This window comes from Ranitomeya imitator, chromosome 3 (genome assembly GCF_032444005.1).
Source record: "Ranitomeya imitator isolate aRanImi1 chromosome 3, aRanImi1.pri, whole genome shotgun sequence".
In the NCBI taxonomy this organism is placed as follows: domain Eukaryota; kingdom Metazoa; phylum Chordata; class Amphibia; order Anura; family Dendrobatidae; genus Ranitomeya; species Ranitomeya imitator.
In genome coordinates, this window is record NC_091284.1 from 399,923,664 (window position 1) to 399,943,419 (window position 19,756).

Sequence of the window (19,756 nt, forward strand, 5' to 3'; positions counted from 1 at the left end):
GATCCCACCCCCGTGCTCCGATCCCACGCCCTCATACTTACCGACCTCCAGTGTGCGTCCGTCTTCTGCATGGGCGCCGCCATCTTCCAAAATGGCGGGCACATGCGCAGTGCGCCCGCCGAATCTGCCGGCCGGCAGATTCGTTCATTAATTTTGATCACTGTGATGGATCATATCACAGTGATCTAAAAAAAAAAAAAAAATAGTAACCCCCCCCCCCTTATCACCCCCATAGGTAGGAAGCCTAATAAAATAAAGAAAATATATTTATTTTTCCACTAGGGTTAGAACTAGGCTTAGAACTAGGGTTAGGGTTGCAATTATGGTTAGGGTCACGGTCAGAATTAGGGTTAGTATTAGGCTATGTGCACATAGTGCGGAATCCGCTGCGGATTCGTAGCAGTTTTCTATCACGATAACAGTACCATGTAAACCTATGGAAAACCAAATCTGCTGTGCCCATGGTGCGGAAAATACCGCTAGGTATTTTCTGCAGCATGTGAATTCTTTGTGCGGATTCTGCAGCGTTTTACATCTGTTACTGTATAGGAATCCGCTGGTGAAATCTGCACAAAAAACACTGGAAATCCGCAGTAAATCCGCAGGTAAAACGCAATTCGTTTCACCTGCGGATTTTTAACCCCTTCCCGACCTTTGACGCCACGTAGGCGTCATGAAAGTCGGTGCCAATCCGACCCATGACGCCTATGTGGCGTCATGGAAAGATCGCGTCCCTGCAGATCGGGTGAAAGGGTTAACTCCCATTTCACCCGATCTGCAGGGACAGGGGGAGTGGTAGTTTAGCCCAGGGGGGGTGGCTTCACCCCCTCGTGGCTACGATCGCTCTGATTGGCTGTTGAAAGTGAAACTGCCAATCAGAGCGATTTGTAATATTTCACCTTTTATAACGGGTGAAATATTACAATCCAGCCATGGCCGATGCTGCAATATCATCGGCCATGGCTGGAAATACTAATGTGCCCCCACCCCACCGATCGCCCCCCCAGCCCCCCGATCTGTCCGGTACACTGCTCCGGCTCCCCTCCGTCCTGTGCTCCGCTCCCCCCGTGCTCTTGTCCGCTCCCCCCGTGCTTCAATCACCCCCCCCCGTGCTCCGATCACCCCCCCTGCACTCCGATCCACCCCCCTCCGTGCTCCGTTCCACCCCCCCGTGCTCCGTTCCACCCCCCCGTGCTCCGTTCTTCCCCCCCGTGCTCCGTTCCACCCCTCCCGTGCTCCGATTCACCCCCCCATGCTCCGATCCCCCCCCCCCCGTGCTCCCCCCCACCCTATCATACTTATCGATCCTGCCGGGGTCCGTCCGTCTTCTCCCCGGGCGCCGCCATCTTCCAAAATGGCGGGCGCATGCGCAGTGCGCCCGCCGAATCTGCCGGCCGGCAGATTCGTTCCAAAGTGCATTTTGATCACTGAGATATAATCTCTCAGTGATCAAAATAAAAAAAATAATAAATGACCCCCCACCTTTGTCACCCCCATAGGTAGGGACAATAAAAAAAATAAAGAATTTTTTTTTTCCCCACTAATGTTAGAATAGGGTTAGGGTTAGGGCTAGGGTTAGGGCTAGGGTTAGGGCTAGGGTTAGGGGTAAGGTTAGGGTTAGGGGTAGGGTTAGGGTTTCAGTATGTGCACACGTATTCTGGTCCTCTGTGGATTTTTCCGCTGCGGATTTGATAAATCCGCAGTGCTAAACCGCTGCGGATTTACCGCATTTTTTCTGCGCATTTCACTGCGGTTTTACAACTGCGATTTTCTATTTGAGCAGTTGTAAAACCGCTGCGGAATCCGCACAAAGAAGTGACATGCTGCGGAATGTAAACCGCTGCGTTTCCGTGCAGTTTTTCCGCAGCATGTGTACAGCGATTTTTGTTTCCCATAGGTTTACATTGAACTGTAAACTCATGGGAAACTGCTGCGGATCCGAAGCGTTTTCCGCAGCGTGTGCACATACCTTTAGAATTAGGCTATGTGCACACGGTGCGGATTTGGCTGCGGATCCGCAGTGGATTGGCCGCTGCGGATTCGCAGCAGTGTTCCATCAGGTGTACAGTACCATGTAAACATATGGAAACCAAATCCGCTGTGCCCATGGTGCGGAAAATACCGCGCGGGAACGCTGCGTTGTATTTTCCGCAGCATGTCAATTCTTTGTGCGGATTCCGCAGCGTTTTACACCTGTTCCTCAATAGGAATCCGCAGGTGAAATCCACACAAAAAACACTGGAAATCCACGGAAAATCCGCAGGTAAAACGCAGTGCCTTTTACCCGCGGATTTTTCAAAAATGATGCTGAAAAATCTCACACGAATCCGCAACATGGGCACATAACCTTAGGGTTAGGGTTGGAATTAGGGTTGTGGTTAGGGGTGTGATTAGGGTTATGGCTACAGTTGGGATTAGGGTTAGGGGTGTGTTGGGGTTAGGGTTAGGGCTGTGATTAGGGTTATGGCTACAGTTGGGATTAGGGTTAGGGATGTGTTGGGGTTAGGGTTAGGGCTGTGATTAGGGTTATGGCCACAGTTGGAATTAGGGTTGTGGTTAGGGGTGTGTTGGGGTTAGGGTTGTGGTTAGGGGTGTGTTGGGGTTAGGGTTGTGATTAGGGTTATGGCTACAGTTGGGATTAGGGTTAGGGGTGTGTTGGGGTTAGTGTTGGAGGTAGAATTGAGGGGTTACCACTGTTTAGGCACATCACGGGTCTCCAAACGCAACATGGCGCCACCATTGATTCCAGCCAATCTCGTATTCAAAAAGTCAAATGGTGCTCCCTCAATTCCGAGCCCTGACGTGTGCCCAAACAGTGGTTTACCCCCACATATGGGGTACCAGCATACTCAGGATAAACTGCGCAACAATTACTGGGGTCCAATTTCTCCTGTTACCCTTGTGAAAATAAAAAAATGCTTGCTAAAACATCATTTTTGAGGAAAGAAAAATGATTTATTATTTTCACGGCTCTACGTTGTAAACGTCTGTGAAGCACTTGGGGGTTCAAAGTGCTCACCACATATCTAGATAAGTTCCTTGGGGGGTCTAGTTTCTAAAATGGGGTCACTTGTGGGGGGTTTCTACTGTTTAGGCACACCAGGGGCTCTGCAAACGCAACGTGACGCCCGCAGACCATTCCATCAAAGTCTGCATTTCAAAAGTCACTACTTCCCTTCTGAGCCCCGACGTGTGCCCAAACAGTGGTTTACCTCCACACAAGGGGTATCAGCGTACTCAGGAGAAACTGAACAACAACTTTTGGGGTCCAATTTCTCCTGTAACCCTTGGGAAAATAAAAAATTCTGGGCTAAATAATTATTTTTGAGGAAAGAAAACGTATTTATTATTTTCACGGCTCTGCATTATATACTTCTATGAAGCACTTGGGGGTTCAAAGTGCTCACCACACATCTAGATAAGTTCCTTTCGGGGTCTAGTTTCCAAAATGGGGTCACTTGTGGGGGGTTTCTACTGTTTAGCTACATCAGGGGCTCTGCAAACGCAACGTGACGCCCGCAGAGCATTCCATCAAAGTCTGCATTTCAAAACGTCACTTCAATTCCGAGCCCCGGCATGTGCCCAAACAGTAGTTTACCCCCACATATGGGGTATCACCGTACTCAGGAGAAACTGGACAACAAATATTGGGGTCAAATTTCTCCTGTTACCCTTGGGAAAATTAAAAAATTCTGGGCTAAATAATTATTTTTGAGGAAATAAAACGTATTTATTATTTTCACGGCTCTGCATTATAAACTTCTGTGAAGCACTTGGGGGTTCAAAGTGCTCACCACACATCTAGATAAGTTCCTTTCGGGGTCTAGTTTCCAAAATGGGGTCACTTGTGGGGGGGTTTCTACTGTTAAGCCACATCAGGGGCTCTGCAAACGCAACGTGACGCCCACAGAGCATTCCATCAAAGTCTGCATTTCAAAACGTCACTACTTCACTTCCGAGCCCCGGCATGTGCCCAAACAGTGGTTTACCCCCACATATGGGGTAGCAGCGTACTCAGGAGAAACTGGACAACAACTTTTGGGGTCAAATTTTTCCTGATACCCTTGGGAAAATAAAAAATTGCAGGCTAAAAGATCATTTTTGAGAAAATAATTTTTATTTTTATTTTCATGGCTCTGCGTTATAAACTTCTGTGAAGCACTTGGGGGTTCAAAGTCCTCACCACACATCTAGATTAGTTCCTTTGGTGGACTAGTTTCCAAAATGGGGTCATTTCTGGGGGTCTCCAATGTTTAGGCACACAGGGGCTCTCCAAACGTGACATGGTGTCCGCTAATGATTGGAGCTAATTTTCCATTTAAAAAGCCAAATGGCGTGCCTTCCCTTCCGAGCCCTGCCGTGCGCCCAAACAGTAGTTTACCCCCACATATGGGGTATCAGCGTACTCAGGACAAACTGGACAACAACATTTGGGGTCCAATTTCTCCTATTACCGTTGGCAAAATAGGAAATTCCAGGCTAAAAAATCATTTTTGAGGAAAGAAAAATTATTTTTTATTTTCATGGCTCTGCGTTATAAACTTCTGTGAAGCACCTGGGGGTTTAAAGTGCTCAATATGCATCTAGATAAGTTCCTTGGGGGGGTTTAGTTTCCAAAATGGGGTCACTTGTGGGGGAGCTCCAATATTTAGGCACACAGGGGCTCTCCAAACGCGACATGGTGTCCGCTAACAATTGGAGCTAATTTTCCATTCAAAAAGTCAAATGGCGCGCCTTCTCTTCCGAGCCCTGCCGAGTGCCCAAACAGTGGTTTACCCCCACATATGAGGTATCGGTGTACTCAGGAGAAATTGCCCAACAAATTTTATGATCCATTTTATCCTATTGCCCATGTGATAATGAAAAAATTAAGGCGAAAAGAATTTTTTTGTGAAAAAAAAGTACTTTTTCATTTTTACAGATCAATTTGTGAAGCACCTGAGGGTTTAAAGTGCTCACTAGGCATCTAAATAAGTTCCTTGGGGGGTCTAGTTTCCAAAATGGGGTCACTTGTGGGGGAGCTCCAATTTTTAGGCACACGGGGGCTCTCCAAACGTGACATGGTGTCCGCTAAAGAGTGGAGCCAATTTTTGATTCAAAAAGTCAAATGGCGCTCCTTCCCTTCCAAGCCCTGCCGTGCGCCCAAACAGTGGTTTACCCCCACAAATGAGGTATCAGCGTACTCAGGACAAATTGGACAACAACTTACGTGGTTCAGTTTCTCCTTTTACCATTGGGAAAATAAAAAAAATTGTTGCTAAAAGATAATTTTTGTGACTAAAAAGTTAAATGTTCATTTTTTCCTTCCATGTTGCTTCTGCTGCTGTGAAGCACCTGAAGGGTTAATAAACTTCTGGAATGTGGTTTTGAGTACCTTGAGGGGTGCAGTTTTTAGAATGGTGTCACTTTTGGGTATTTTCAGCCATATAGACCCCTCAAACTGACTTCAAATGTGAGGTGGTCCCTAAAAAAATGGTTTTGTAAATTTCGTTGTAAAAATGAGAAATCGCTGGTCAAATTTTAACCCTTATAACTTCCTAGCAAAAAAAAATTTTGTTTCCAAAATTGTGCTGATGTAAAGTAAACATGTGGGAAATGTTATTTATTAACTATTTTGTGTCACATAACTCTCTGGTTTAACAGAATAAAAATTCAAAATGTGAAAATTGCGAAATTTTCAAAATTTTCGCCAAATTTCCGTTTTTATCACAAATAAACGCATAATTTATTGACCTAAATTTACCACTAACATGAAGCCCAATATGTCACGAAAAAACAATCTCAGAACCGCTAGGATCCGTTGAAGCGTTCCTGAGTTATTACCTCATAAAGGGACACTGGTCAGAATTGCAAAAAACGGCAAGGTCTTTAAGGTCAAAATAGGCTGGGTCATGAAGGGGTTAAAAAACGGTGCGGAAAACTCCGCACACAAATCCGCAACGTGGGCACATAGATTTAGGGTTGGATTTAGAGTTAGGGTTGGAATTAGGGTTAAGATTAGGGCTAGGGGTGTGTTGGGTTAGGCTTGTGGTTAGGGTTATGGTTGGGAATAGGGGTATGTTGGGGTTAGGGTTGTGGTTAGGGGTGTGATTAGGGTCATGGTTAGAGTTTGGATTAGGGGTGTGTTGGGGTTAGTGTTGGAGTTAGAATTGAGGGGTTTCCACTGTTTAGGCACATCAGGGGGGGTCTCCAAACGCGACAAGGCGCCACTTGATTCCAGCCAATCTTGCGTTCAAAAAGTCAACTGGTGCTCCCTCCCTTCCGAACCCCGACGTGTGCCCAAACAGTGGTTTACCCCCACATATGGGGTACCAACATACTCAGAACAAATTGGACAACAACTTTTGGGGTCCAATTTCTCCTGTCACCCTTGGGAAAATGCAAAACTGGGGGCTAAAAAATAATTTTTGTGGAAAAAAAAGATTTTTTTATTTTCACGGCTCTGCGTTATAAAACTGTAGTGAAACATTTTGGGGTCCAAAGTTCTCACAACACATCTAGATAAGTTCCTTGGGGGGTCTAGTTTCCAAAATGGGGTCACTTGTGGGGGGTTTCTAATGTTTAGGCACATCAGGGGCTCTGCAAACGCAACGTGACGCCCACAGACCATCCCATCAAAGTCTGCATTTCAAAACGTCACTACTTCCCTTCCGAGCCCCGACGTGTGCCCAAATAGTGGGTTACCCCCACTTATGGGGTATCAGCATACTCAGGACAAACTGGACAACAACTTTTGGGGTCCCACTTCTCCTCTTAACCTTGTAAAAATAAAAAATTGTGGGCTAAAACATAATTTTTGAAGAAAAATTATTTTTCATTTTCACGGCTCTGCGTTATAAACTTCTGTGAAGCACTTGGGGGTTCAAAGTGCTCACCACACATCTAGATAAGTTCCTTGGGGGTCTAGTTTCCAAAATGGTGTCACTTGTGGGGGAGCTACAATGTTTAGGCACACACGGGCTCTCCAAACACAACATGGTGTCCGCTAACGATTGGAGCTAATTTTCCATTCAAAAAGTCAAATGGCGCTCCTTCCCTTCTGAGCCCTGCCGTGCACCCAAACAGTGGTTTACCCCCACATATGAGGTATCGGTGTACTCAGGAGACATTTTCCAACAAATTTTAAGATCCATTTTATCCTATTGCCCATGTGAAAATGAAAAAATTGAGGCTAAAAACTTTTTTGTGAAAAAAACTTTTTCATTTTTACGGATCAATTTGCGAAGCACATGGGGTTTAAAGTGCTCACTATGCATCTAGATAAGTTCCTTGAGGGATCTAGTTTCCAAAATCGGGTCACTTGGGGTGGACCTCCAATCTTTAGGCACACAGGGGCTCTCCAAACACGACAAGGTGTCCGCTAAAGATTGAATGAAAAGTTGGCTCCAAAAAGTAAAATGGCGCTCGTTCCCTTCCAAGCCCTGTCGTGCGCCCAAACAGTGGTTACCCCCGACATATGGGGTATAGGCACACTCAGGACAAATTATACAATAACTTTTAGGGTCCAATTCCTCCTTTTACCCTTGGTAAAATAAAAAAAATTGTTGCTAAAAGATCATTTTTGTGACTAAAAAGTTAAAATGATCATTTTTTTCCTTCCATGCTGCTTCCGCTGCTGTGAAACACCTGAAGGGTTAATAAACTTCTTGAATGTGGTTTTGGGCACCTTGAGGGGTGCAGTTTTTAGAATGGTGTAACTTTTGGGTATTTTCAGCCATATAGACCCCTCAAACTGACTTCAAATGTGAGCAGTTCCCTAAAAGAAAAAAATGGTTTTGTAAATTTTGCTGTAAAAATGAGAAATTGCTGGCCAAATTTTAACCCCTATAACTTCCTAGCAAAAAAAAATTTTGTTTCCAAAATTGTGCTGATGTAAAGTAGACATGTCGGTAATGTTATTTATTAACTATTTTGTGTCACATAACTCTGGTTTAACAGAATAAAAATTAAAAATTTGAAAATTGTGATCTTTTCGTTTTTTCACAAATAAATGCAAAAATTATCAACCTAAATTTACCACTAACATGAAGCCCAATATGTCACGAAAAAACAATCTCAGAATCACTACAATCCATTGAAGTGTTCCTGTGTTATTACCTCATAAAGGGACACTGGTCAGAAATGCAAAAAATGGCCAGGTCATTAACCCCTTTCTACCAATGGACGTACTATTCCGTCCATGTGGGGTGGGCCCTACTTCCCAAGGACGGAATAGTACATCCAGAGCGATCAGCCACGCTCATGGGAGCGTGGCCGCGTGTCAGCTGACTATCGCAGCTGACATCCGGCACTATGTGCCAGGAGCGGTGATGGGCCGCCCCCGGCACATTACCCCCCGACACTCTGCGATCAAACATGATCGCAGTGTTTCGGCGGTATAGGGAAGCATCGCGCAGGGAGGGAGCTCCCTGCGTGCTTCCCTGAGACCCTCGGAGCAACGCGATGTGATCGCGTTGCTCCGAGGGTCTCTTACCTCTTCCTCCCTGCAGGCCCGGATCCAAAATGGCCACGGGGCTGCATCCGGGTCCTGCAGGGAGGTGGCTTAAAGCAGGCGTCGGGAAGCCTCTAGGAGTGCACGTCACATCGCTGATCTGACACAGTGCACAGCAAAGTGTCAGATCAGCGATCTTACACTATAACATGATGCTCCCCCCACGGCAATGTTATAGTGTAAAAAAAAACAAAAAAAAAACCATACAGATGTGTAAAAAAAAAAAAAAAGTTTAAAAAAAAACAAATAAAAAAAATATTGTTCCCATAAATACATTTCTTTATCTAAATAAAACAAAATAAAAATACACATATTTAGTATCGCAGTGTCCTTAACGACCCGACCTATAAAACTGTCCCACTAGTTAACCCCTTCAGTGAACACCGTAAAAAAAAAAAAAAAAAAACGAGGGGAAAAAAAGCTTTATTAATATACCGCTGAACAAAAAGTGGAATAACACGCAATCAAAAAGACGGATATAAATAATCATGGTACCGCTGAAAACGTCATCTTGTCCCGCAAAAAATGAGCCGCCATACATAATCAGCGAAAAAATAAAAACTTTATAGTCCTCAGAATAAAAGCGATCCAAAAATAAATTTTTTCTACAAAAAAGTTTTTATCGTATAAAAGCGCCAAAACATAAAAAAAAATTATATAAATGAGGTATCGCTGTAATCGTACTGACTCGAAGAATAAAACTGCTTTGTTCATTTTACCAAACGCGGAACGGTATAAATGCCCCCCCCAAAAGAAATTCATGAATAGCTGGTTTTTGGTTATTCTGCCTCACAAAAATCGGAATAAAAAGCGATCAAAAAAAGTGACGTGCCGAAAATGTTACCAATAAAAACGTCAACTCGCCCTGCAAAAAACAAGACCTCACATGACTGTGGACCAAAATATGGAAAAATAATAGCTCTCAAAATGTGGTAACGCAAAAAATATTTTTTGCAATAAAAAGCGTCTTTTAGTGTGTGATGGCTGCCAATCATAAAAATCCACTAAAAAACCCGCTATAAAAGTAAATCAAACCCCCCTTCATCACCCCCTTAGTTAGGGAAAAATTAAAAAAATGTAATTATTTCCATTTTCCCATTAGGGTTTGGGCTAGGGCTAGTTAGGGATGGGGCTAAAGTTAGTGTTTGGATTACATTTACGATTGGGAATAGGGTTGGGATTAGGGGTGTGTCAGGGTTAGGGGTGTGGTTAGGGTTACCGTTGGGATTAGGGTTTCAGTTATAATTGGGGGGTTTCCACTGTTTAGGCACATCAGGGGCTCTCCAAACGCGACATGGCGTCCGATCTCAATTCCAGCCAATTCTGCATTGAAAAAGTAAAACCGTGCTCCTTCCCTTTCAAGCTCTCCCGTGCGCCCAAACAGAAGTTACCGCAACATATGGGGTACCAGCATACTCAGGACACATAGGAGAAATTGGACCCCAAAAGATGTTGTCCAGTTACAGTTAGGAAAATACAAAACTGGGGGCTAAAAAATAATTTTTGTGGAAAAAAAAAAAGATTTTTTATTTTCACGGCTCTGCGTTATAAACTGTAGTGAAACACTTGGGGGTTCAAAGTTCTCACAACACATCTAGATAAGTTCCTTGGGGGTCTAGTTTCCAATATTGGGTCACTTGTGGGGGGTTTCTGTTTAGGTACTTCTGCAAATGCAACGTGACTTCTGCAGACCAATCCATCTAAGTCTGCATTCCAAATGGCGCTCCTTCCCCTCTGAGCTCTGCCATGCGCCCAAACGGTGGTTACCCCCACATATGGGGTATCAGCGTACTCAGGACAAATTGGACAACTTTTGGGGTACAATTTCTCCTGTTACCCTTGGGAAAATACAAAACTGGGGGCTAAAAAATAATTTTTGTGGAGAAAAGAAGAATTTTTATTTTCACAGCTCTGCGTTACACTTGGGGGTTCAAAGCTCTCACAACACATCTAGAGGAGTTCCTTAGGGGGTCTACTTTCCAAAATGGTGTCACTTGTGGGGGGTTTCAATGTTTAGGTGCATCAGTGGCTCTCCAAACGCAACATGGCGTCCCATCTCAATTCCTGTCAATTTTGCATTAAAAAGTCAAATGGCGCTCCTTCCCTTCCGAGCTCTGCCATGCGCCCAAACAGTGGTTTACCCCCACATGTGGGGTATCAGCGTACTCAGGACAAATTGTACAACAACTTTTGGGGTCCAAATTTTTCTCTTTTCCTTGGGAAAATAAAACAAATTGGAGCTGAAGTAAATGTTTTGTGAAAAAAAGTTAAATGGTCATTTTTAAACATTCCAAAAATTCCTGTAAAATACTTGAAGGATTAATAAACTTCTTGAATGTGAGCACCTTGAGGGGTGCAGTTTTTAGAATGGTGTCACATTTGGGTATTTTCTATCATATAGACCCCTCAAAATGCCTTCAAATGAGATGTGGTCCCTAAAAAAAAAAAAAAAAAAAAAAAAGGGTAAAAATGAGAAATTGCTGATCAGCTTTTAACCCTTGTAACACCCTAACAAAAAAAATTTTGATTCCAAAATTGTGCTGATGTAAAGTAGACACGTGGGAAATGTTACTTATTAAGTATTTTGTGTGACATCTCTGTGATTTAAGGCAGTGTTTTTCAACCAGTGTGCCGCGACACATGGTCGGGTGTGCCGCGGGGAACGGGAGTCAGCTGTTCTCTGTGCCGACTGTCAAGCTGACAGCCGGCACAGAGAAGCTGCAGCGCGCCGGCTCCCGGAGATCAATTGTACTCGCAGACATCTACCAGCTGCGAGTACAATTGAGGCTCTGACCGCTGGGTCAGAGCGACGCCAGCAGCGTGATCAAGTCATGTGATCACGCTGCTGACGTCACTATCCGGCGCACAGGAGAAAGAAGAGACTTGGTGGTAAGTGCTCCTGTGCTGTGGAGCTGAAGACACCGAAGATTCAGCGTGGGGCGGGTTTATGGGGAGTATGTGGGGGGATTTATTAAGAGTGGGGGGATTTTATTAAGTGTGGGGGGGGGGGATTTATTCAGAGTGTGGGGGGGGGATTTATTCAGTGTGTGGGGGGGGGGATTTATTCAGTGTGTGGGGGGGATTTATTCAGTGTGTGGGGGGGATTTATTCAGTGTGTGGGGGGGATTTATTCAGTGTGTGGGGGGGATTTATTCAGTGTGTGGGGGGATTTATTCAGTGTGTGGGGGGGATTTATTCAGTGTGTGGGGGGGATTTATTCAGTGTGTACGTGGGGGGGGGCTGGAATTTATTTAGCATGTGTGGGGCAGGGTGCATTTATTCTGTGGAAGGGGATGGATTTATTCTATCGGAAGGGCAGTGGATATATTCTGTGGGGGTGAGTGGGGAGATGGGGGTGGACACAGTAGCGAGGGAAAAAATGTGTGCTGACAGTACTGGGAGCAACGGTGATGGGATGTGTGAGGACAGTATGGGGAGTCGGGGGAATGTGTGAGGGGGGAATGTGTGAGGAGGAAATATGGAGAGAGCAAAGGGGTATGTTAGCAGGGGGGGGATGTACAGGAAGAGGCTATTAGAAATGTGTGCAGACAGTATGGGGGGATGAAAGTGTGAGTGGACACATAATAGATACTGAGTAGTGTGAGGGTAACAGCCAGGAGGAGACAGTATGCCAAGTAGGAGGAGTGTAATGAAGGGCCACAGTAGAGAGACTGGGCTCTCTATGAGGGACACCGTATGAGAAGGCAGTGTGAAGTATGGAAAAGAGAGAGAGGGTAGTGTGGATGGCATGTACCATAAGAGGGACAGTGAGGGTCATATTATGTGCTGGGAATAAAGTGAGGGGCAATTATTTACTCAGGGGCTCAGCCTAGGGCAGATATTGTTATTCCGGAGCATTATAATAACACTGCTATCTTTAAGGGTGTTGTGTCGGGATGTGCTGCAGAAGACAGGAGAAGATGGAAGTCTGCAGAAACGAGCTCTGCCGGTGGATGAGAAGAGTCATCATCATGGCATCTGGACAAGGTGAAGATGAAAAGAAAGAGGCGACTCCACAAACAACGTCATCTATCAGGTACCTGGATGTAAATGTGTTTTTTTTGTGATACTAATTCTCATTTTTATTTGTTAGGAACATTAAAGGGGATGTCCAAGGTTGTGATGAGTCTGCAGTCATACTATGTGACTGCAGACTTCTGAATTCTCACAGTGCGCACTGCTATCATAATTCTCTGATGTTGGTGATTTACATACATGCGGTCACGTGCTGACTAGACATGTGTGGCCTCATTCAATGAAAATGAATTGACTGAGGCCGGACACGTCTAGTTAGAATGTGGCCAGAAGTATCCAAATCACATACTTGTGCTGTCATGACCGTCCACTCTGGCCACCGGCAAGGGAGAATCCTGAAAGTGTGCAGTGCTTGCGCTGTGAGAATGCAGAAGCCTGCAGTCACATAGAATGACTGCAGACTTTCATCTCAAACCTGGACGCACCATTTTGTGCCATTTTGGTTGGTGGTGTGCCTCGGGATTTTTTAAGTATAAAAAGTGTGCCGCGGCTCAAAAAAGGTTGAAAATCACTGATTTAAGGTCATAAATATTCAAAGTTGGAAAATTGCAAAATTTTCGACAAGTTTCCGTTTTTTCACAAATAAACGCAGGTAATATCAAAGAAATGTTACCATTACATTAAGTACAATATGTCACGAGAAAACAATTTCAGAATCACTGGGATCGGTTGAAGCGTTCCAGAGTTATAACCTCATAAAGGGACAGTGGTCAAAATTGTAAAAATTGGCCTGGTCATTAACGTGCAAATCACCCTTGGGTGTAAAGGGGTTAAGGTCAAAATAGGCTGGGTCATGACACAGCTCTTTGGACTTACCATGGTGGAGATTTTGGAGTGTGATTGATTGTATAGACAGGTGTGTTTTATACAGGTAACGGGTTCAAACCACTGCAATTAATACAGGTAAAGAGAGCAGAGTAGGAGGGCTTCTTAAAAAGAAGCCAACAGGTCTGTGAGAACCAGAATTCTTAGGCTACTTTCACACTAGCGTTAACTGCAATACGTTAAAATGCGTCGTTTTGCAGAAAAAACGTATGCAGCAAAATATTTTGCTGCATACGTTTTTTCCCCATAGACTTGTATTGGCGACGTATTGCGACGGATTTGCATTCGTCGGTATACGTCTTTCGACGGATGCGTCGAAAAGAGGCGACACGTCGTCTGGAAAAAAGAAGAGTGTAACGTTTTTTGTCTCCGCCAATAAAACGTGTCTCGGCGCATTCGTCGGCATGCGTCTTTTGCTAGAATGAAAGTCTATGAGCGACGGATGCGTCGAGACACGTCGTACGACGCAATGCAGCGCTGCAATACGTTTTTTTCTACTGAGCATGCTCAGAAACAGGTGTTTTTATCTAAATGGCCAGACATCCCCAAATCTATATAAACCTGGTCTGGGCCTTCAACCCCCACATATGCCAGCAAGACTCAGAGAGAAGAAGAAGCCTCCAGCCAGCCGGACACCAAGAGCCCAGCCTGGACACCAAGAGCCCAGCCGGACCCCAAGAGCCCAGCCTGGACCCCAAGAGCCCTGCCGGACACCAAGAGCCCAGCCGGACCCCAAGAGCCCAGCCTGGACCCCAAGAGCCCTGCCGGACACCAAGAGCCCAGCCTGGACACCAAGAGCCCAGCCGGACCCCAAGAGCCCAGCCTGGACCCCAAGAGCCCTGCCGGACACCAAGAGCCCAGCCGGACCCCAAGAGCCCAGCCTGGACCCCAAGAGCCCTGCCGGACACCAAGAGCCCAGCCGGACCCCAAGAGCCCAGCCTGGACCCCAAGAGCCCTGCCGGACACCAAGAGCCCAGCCGGACACCAAGAGCCCAGCCTGGCAGCAAGGACCAGACACACTACAACAGTGTGAGTATATTGCCATTTGTGTGTGTGTGTGTGTGTGTGTGTGTGTGCGCATTTGTGTATGACGTACTGACTATAGCAAGAGCTTATAAAACCTGAATCCAACCTGAGGCCTGCCGTCATCCTGCAACAGCCATTGCCATGCTACAGTCCAGATCCACCGTGAGGCCTGCCACTGTGAAGATATCAAGCTCCAGCCGGAGGACTGATGGCCGTGTGTGTGTGTGTGTGTGGGTGTGTGTGTTTATTTTTGTACTGCTCTGTGCTTTTGTATGTATGTGTTCACGTGCCTGCACCTTATTATGCCTTCGTCAATATTGCGACTGTTCATGTGTTATGCTTGCGTTATGACTCGGCTTGCAGGTATGTTTGTGTGCGTCTTGTTGGTTGCATGTGCATTTGTCAATGCCATATTGGTTAATATTGATTTTTGATGTATTTACTAATTAAGGTACCGTCACACTGAGTGACGCTGCAGCAATACCGACAATAATCCGGATCACTGCAGCGTCGCTGTTTGGTCGCTGGAGAGCTGTTACACAGACAGCTCTCCAGCAACCAACGATGCCAGTAACCAGGGTAAACATGGGGTTACTAAGTGCATAGCCGCGCTTAGTAACCCGATGTTTACCATGGTTACCAGTGTAAAAGTAAAAAAAAAAAGGTAAAAAAAAAAATATCCGCTGTCTGTCCCCGTGCTGTGCTTCTCTGCATTGTGAGCGCCAGCCAGCCGTAAAGCAGAGCAGAGCGGTGACGTCACCACTCTGCTTTCCGGCCGCTGTGCTTATACAGGGCAGAGAAGCAGAACGCCGAGGGACAGACAGCGGAACATAAGTATGAAGTGTTTGTGTTTTTTCTTACTTTTACACTGTTAACCAGGGTAAATATCGGGTTAATAAGTGCAGAGCCGCGCTTAGTAACCTGATGTTTACCCTAGTTACCAGTGAACAAATCGCTTAATTGGCATCACACACGGCGATTCAGCGATGTCTACATAAAGTCCAGCAACGAAATAAAGTTCTGGACTTTCTGCAGCGACCAATGACATCACAGCAGGATTCTGATCGCCGCTGTGTGTCAAACTGAACGATATCGCTAACCAGGACGCTGCAACGTCACGGTTTGCTAGCGATATCGTTCAGTGTGACGGTACCTTTAAGGTACCGTCACACTTAGCGACGCTGCAGCGATACCGACAACGATCCGGATCGCTGCAGCGTCGCTGTTTGGTCGCTGGAGAGCTGTCACAAAGACCGCTCTCCAGCGACCAACGATCCAGAGGTCCCCGGTAAACCAGGGTAAACATCGGGTAACTAAGCGCAGGGCCGCGCTTAGTAACCCGATGTTTACCCTGGTTACCAGCAAAGACATCGCTGAATCGGTGTCACACACGCCGATTCAGCGATGTCTGCGGGGAGTCCAGCGACCAAATAAAGTTCTGGACTTTATTCCCCGACCAGCGACATCACAGCAGGGGCCTGATCGCTGCTGCGTGTCACACTGGACGATATCGCTAGTGAGGACGCTGCAACGTCACAGATCGCTAGCGATATCGTCTAGTGTGACAGTACCTTTAGTATAGTGTTTTGTGCAACTTTTATTTTTTTTTGTTTATTAAAATGGATGTATTATTGCAAAGTCTAATGGTCTGCAGCTTGAGGTTATATTTTTTTTTTTTAAATTTACTTAACCATTCCCATTCGATGTACTTGTATTTTAAAATAAAGAGCATTTCTGCTCCATTGTGATTTAAAAAAAAAAAAAAAGAAAAAAATTATATATTAATAAAATGTTTCTTAAAAAATTGTCCGTAGTATAATTTCTTAAAGGTAAATTTAAATCAGGTGTATGTACCAATGGTTACACATGCAATACAGAGTTGTTTGAGTGGTCATTTTTTAATAAAGGTTATCCTTTGAAATTTTATTTCGGGGAGGTAATTGTTTTTTTTTTAAAACATAAAAATATTTTTAAAGGTGTCTCACAGTTTACCTTTTTTTGTTTTTGGGACATGGAAAAGAATGGTATAACGTGCACCAGTTTTTGGGTTTGGGTGTTCACATATTTTTCTCATTTTAACATGGTGTTTAGTGGTAATCATTACCTATTTCTGCTTTGGTCTAACATTCAATCCATTATACTTATTATATTGCAGATAGAGTAGGGACCACACTGACCGGCATAAGCCACCTGGACCACAGCCACCTGGCCCACATCCAGAAAATCTGAAAAGTAAGTTTTGAAGACCCCAAATCTGCTACTTCAATGTGTAGAGCAGATTGCAAGTGTCTTTTAACTTACAGACCTACCAGGACCACAGCCACCTGGACCACAGCCACCTGGACCACAGCCACCTTGACCACAGCCACCTGGACCACAGCCACCTGGCCCACATCCAGAAAATCTGAAAAGTAAGTTTTGAAGACCCCAAATCTGCTACTTCAATGTGTAGAGCAGATTGCAAGTGTCTTTTAACTTACAGACCTACCAGGACCACAGCCACCTGGACCACAGCCACCTGGACCACAGCCACCTTGACCACAGCCACCTTGACCACAGCCACCTGGACCACAGCCACCTGGCCCACATCCAGAAAATCTGAAAAGTAAGTTTTGAAGACTCCAAATCTACTACTTCAATGTGTAGAGCAGATTGCAAGTGTCTTTTAACTTACAGACCTACCAGGACCACAGCCACCTGGACCACAGCCACCTGGACCACAGCCACCTTGACCACAGCCACCTGGACCACAGCCACCTGGCCCACATCCAGAAAATCTGAAAAGTAAGTTTTGAAGACCCCAAATCTGCTACTTCAATGTGTAGAGCAGATTGCAAGTGTCTTTTAACTTACAGACCTACCAGGACCACAGCCACCTGGACCACAGCCACCTGGACCACAGCCACCTGGACCACAGCCACCTTGACCACAGCCACCTGGACCACAGCCACCTGGCCCACATCCAGAAAATCTGAAAAGTAAGTTTTGAAGACTCCAAATCTGCTACTTCAATGTGTAGAGCAGATTGCAAGTGTCTTTTAACTTACAGACCTACCAGGACCACAGCCACCTGGACCACAGCCACACAATGTCCTCTTCCGGCAGCCCTCCTCCACAGCAACAGCAGGTATCGGTAAGTAAAAAAAATTTTTTTGGTTTTTTTTTTAAATTTACATCATTTTGAGTCACTACATGCATTTATTATGTTTAAACAGGAATCAGAATCCGATGAGGAGCTGTCGGAAGGGACCGAGACGGGTGGAGACATCGAAGTGGAGGAGGAACCAAGTGTAAGTAGTGGTGAAACACTTGCTTCACACATCACACTGCACCGTACACAAAACAGAATTTCATATATAACGTAACACAGAAAACATATACATACATTAAAGCTAATTTTTTTATCCTTTATTTCAGTCTCCTGCTGCTGCTGCTGCTGGTGCTGCTGAACGTCCAGCACAGCATGAAGGTTCTCCCAGGCGCTCCCAGAGTCGGCGGACTCGACGCCGCGGTCGGCCATCAGTGAGTCGGTTTTTTGTGGGGCTTCAATTGTTAATTTTTTGCTTTCAGTCTACTAATTTTTAATTTTTTTTTTTTTTGTTCTAACAGGCTTCACAGTGTGCTCCCGAATACGATTCAGATATCGATATTGAAGCCCTCATCGAGGAGGTTCGTGAACGGGAGCCACTGTGGAACATGGCTGACCGCAGGCATGCTGATACCAGTGTCACCCGTCGGCTCTGGTTGGAAGTATGCCGGAACATCTTTGCGAGGTGGGAGGACCTTCTTCCACAGCAGCAGAGCAAACTATGTAAGTATTCACTTTTCAGTGATGTTTTGAGCTGAATGTAATGTCTTGCATTTACGAATATTTTTTTTTTTTCTTCATTCCTGTCTTCACAGGTACCAAGGTTAGGAAGCGGTGGCGGTCATTGAGGGATCGCTTTAAGAGGGAGTTTAACGAGGAGATGCAGGCCCCGAGTGGCTCAGCAGCAAGGAAGAAGAGGAGGTACAGATATGGCCCGAACCTCTCCTTCCTGAGGGAAACCATGCTGAGTAGAGTGTAAGTATTCAACATCACAGTTAGAACCTGTCTAATCACAAAACTTTTGTTTCAGTCCGGCCTTTTTCATATCAATATATTAACTTTTTTTTTTTTCTTTCACAGCACCTACTCCAGCCACCGTGCGCCTGCATCTACCTCTGCACCCTCTGAAGCGATCCCTCCTGAGTCCGCCACCGGGGACCACGTCGGTAGGCCCCACACCTCTCACCCCTCTGTCCCCTCCACTTCATCCGCCTCTACCAGTGGAGTGCAGCCTTCCTTACTCGCATCTGATGGTCAACAGATAGCGTTCCCTTTACCCCACCCCTCTGACCCTGCCACCTCTACACCACCGGTAGGTTCATGGCGGCAGCGTCAGAGGGGTCAGGAAAGGAGCTATGCTCCTGAGTTCTTGCATCTAAATGCAGGCTTCCAAAATTCATTTAAAATTTTGGGAGAACAAGTGACTGCTGGTTTCAGCATGATGCAATCACGCATGAGTGAAAACCACCATGAAATCAGCAGTCGCTTGGATAGACTGCATTTAGATGTAAGTCAAGCTCCAGCCAATCTTTTTTTTCAGTCCATGCTCAGGAGCATGGAAAAGCTTTCTTTTGATCAGCAGATGCGGGTAATGAATAGCTGCCATAACGCTCTGCTGAAGGTAATTAATGAACCCCAATCTACCCCCACACCTCCCCACACATCCCAGTCCCAATTTCAACACCATGCCCCACAATATCACCGCCAGTCCCAATATCCACATCACTCTCAATATCAACATCACTACCAATACCCAACCCGGCCCACAACCCAAATGTATTCACCCGTGTTTTCTTCATCTTTGCCCAGCTTTCCTTCCCCAGTAAGTTTTCCACCTACCCCAACACAACACCCCTCTGGTCAGCCTCCTGTTTTCCCCCCCCCTTCCACTACAGACGCAACAGGTAGGGTTTCCCCAATCCCACCTACCGACGTGGTCCAACCTTCCAGCCCCTCCTCCCATAGTTACTCCACCCAACAATACCAGGACCTGTGAACCTGGAATGTACTTGTACATAGTTTTTTTTTTGCCAAAAAAAAAAAAGGTTCTTTAAATTACCAAAAAAAAAAAAGAGTGTGGGAAAATTACCCACAAAAAAATATATTTTTTGAAATAAACATAATTCTGGTTTACAATCTACTGTGTGTGTGTGTTCATTAATTAAGGTAAATATGAAAGGTTAAGTGAAAAGAAACACCAGACGTTTTCAAGGTTTAACAAAATGGTTTTATATTATATTAGCAAGCAAACCACACACACTCTTTTTTTTTTTTTTTTTTTGTGGCAGTTG

At 45.3% G+C, this 19,756-nt stretch overlaps 1 protein-coding gene across 1 annotated transcript; it reads left to right on the forward strand.

The window, feature by feature from the left end:
* The first annotated feature begins 17,245 nt into the window (after positions 1-17,245).
* Positions 17,246-19,546, forward strand: LOC138670065 (uncharacterized). The gene is made up of 7 exons (XM_069757073.1): positions 17,246-17,355; positions 17,427-17,510; positions 17,593-17,667; positions 17,795-17,899; positions 17,987-18,188; positions 18,281-18,440; positions 18,546-19,546. The coding sequence occupies exons 2-7, from the start codon at positions 17,466-17,468 to the stop codon at positions 19,459-19,461; spliced, it is 1,503 nt and encodes a 500-aa protein (XP_069613174.1). The 5' UTR covers positions 17,246-17,355; positions 17,427-17,465; the 3' UTR covers positions 19,462-19,546.
* Positions 19,547-19,756: the final 210 nt, after the last annotated feature.

What these genes read in the sequence shown, in the direction of transcription:
- LOC138670065 (XM_069757073.1), top strand. Translation starts at nt 17,466, where the DNA reads ATGTCCTCTTCCGGCAGCCCTCCTCCACAGCAACAGCAGGTATCG. An exon ending in CACAGCAACAGCAGGTATCG is followed by an intron (nt 17,511 to 17,592) that starts GTAAGTAAAAAA and finishes ATGTTTAAACAG; the next exon opens with GAATCAGAATCCGATGAGGA. An exon ending in GACGCCGCGGTCGGCCATCA is followed by an intron (nt 17,900 to 17,986) that starts GTGAGTCGGTTT and finishes TTGTTCTAACAG; the next exon opens with GCTTCACAGTGTGCTCCCGA.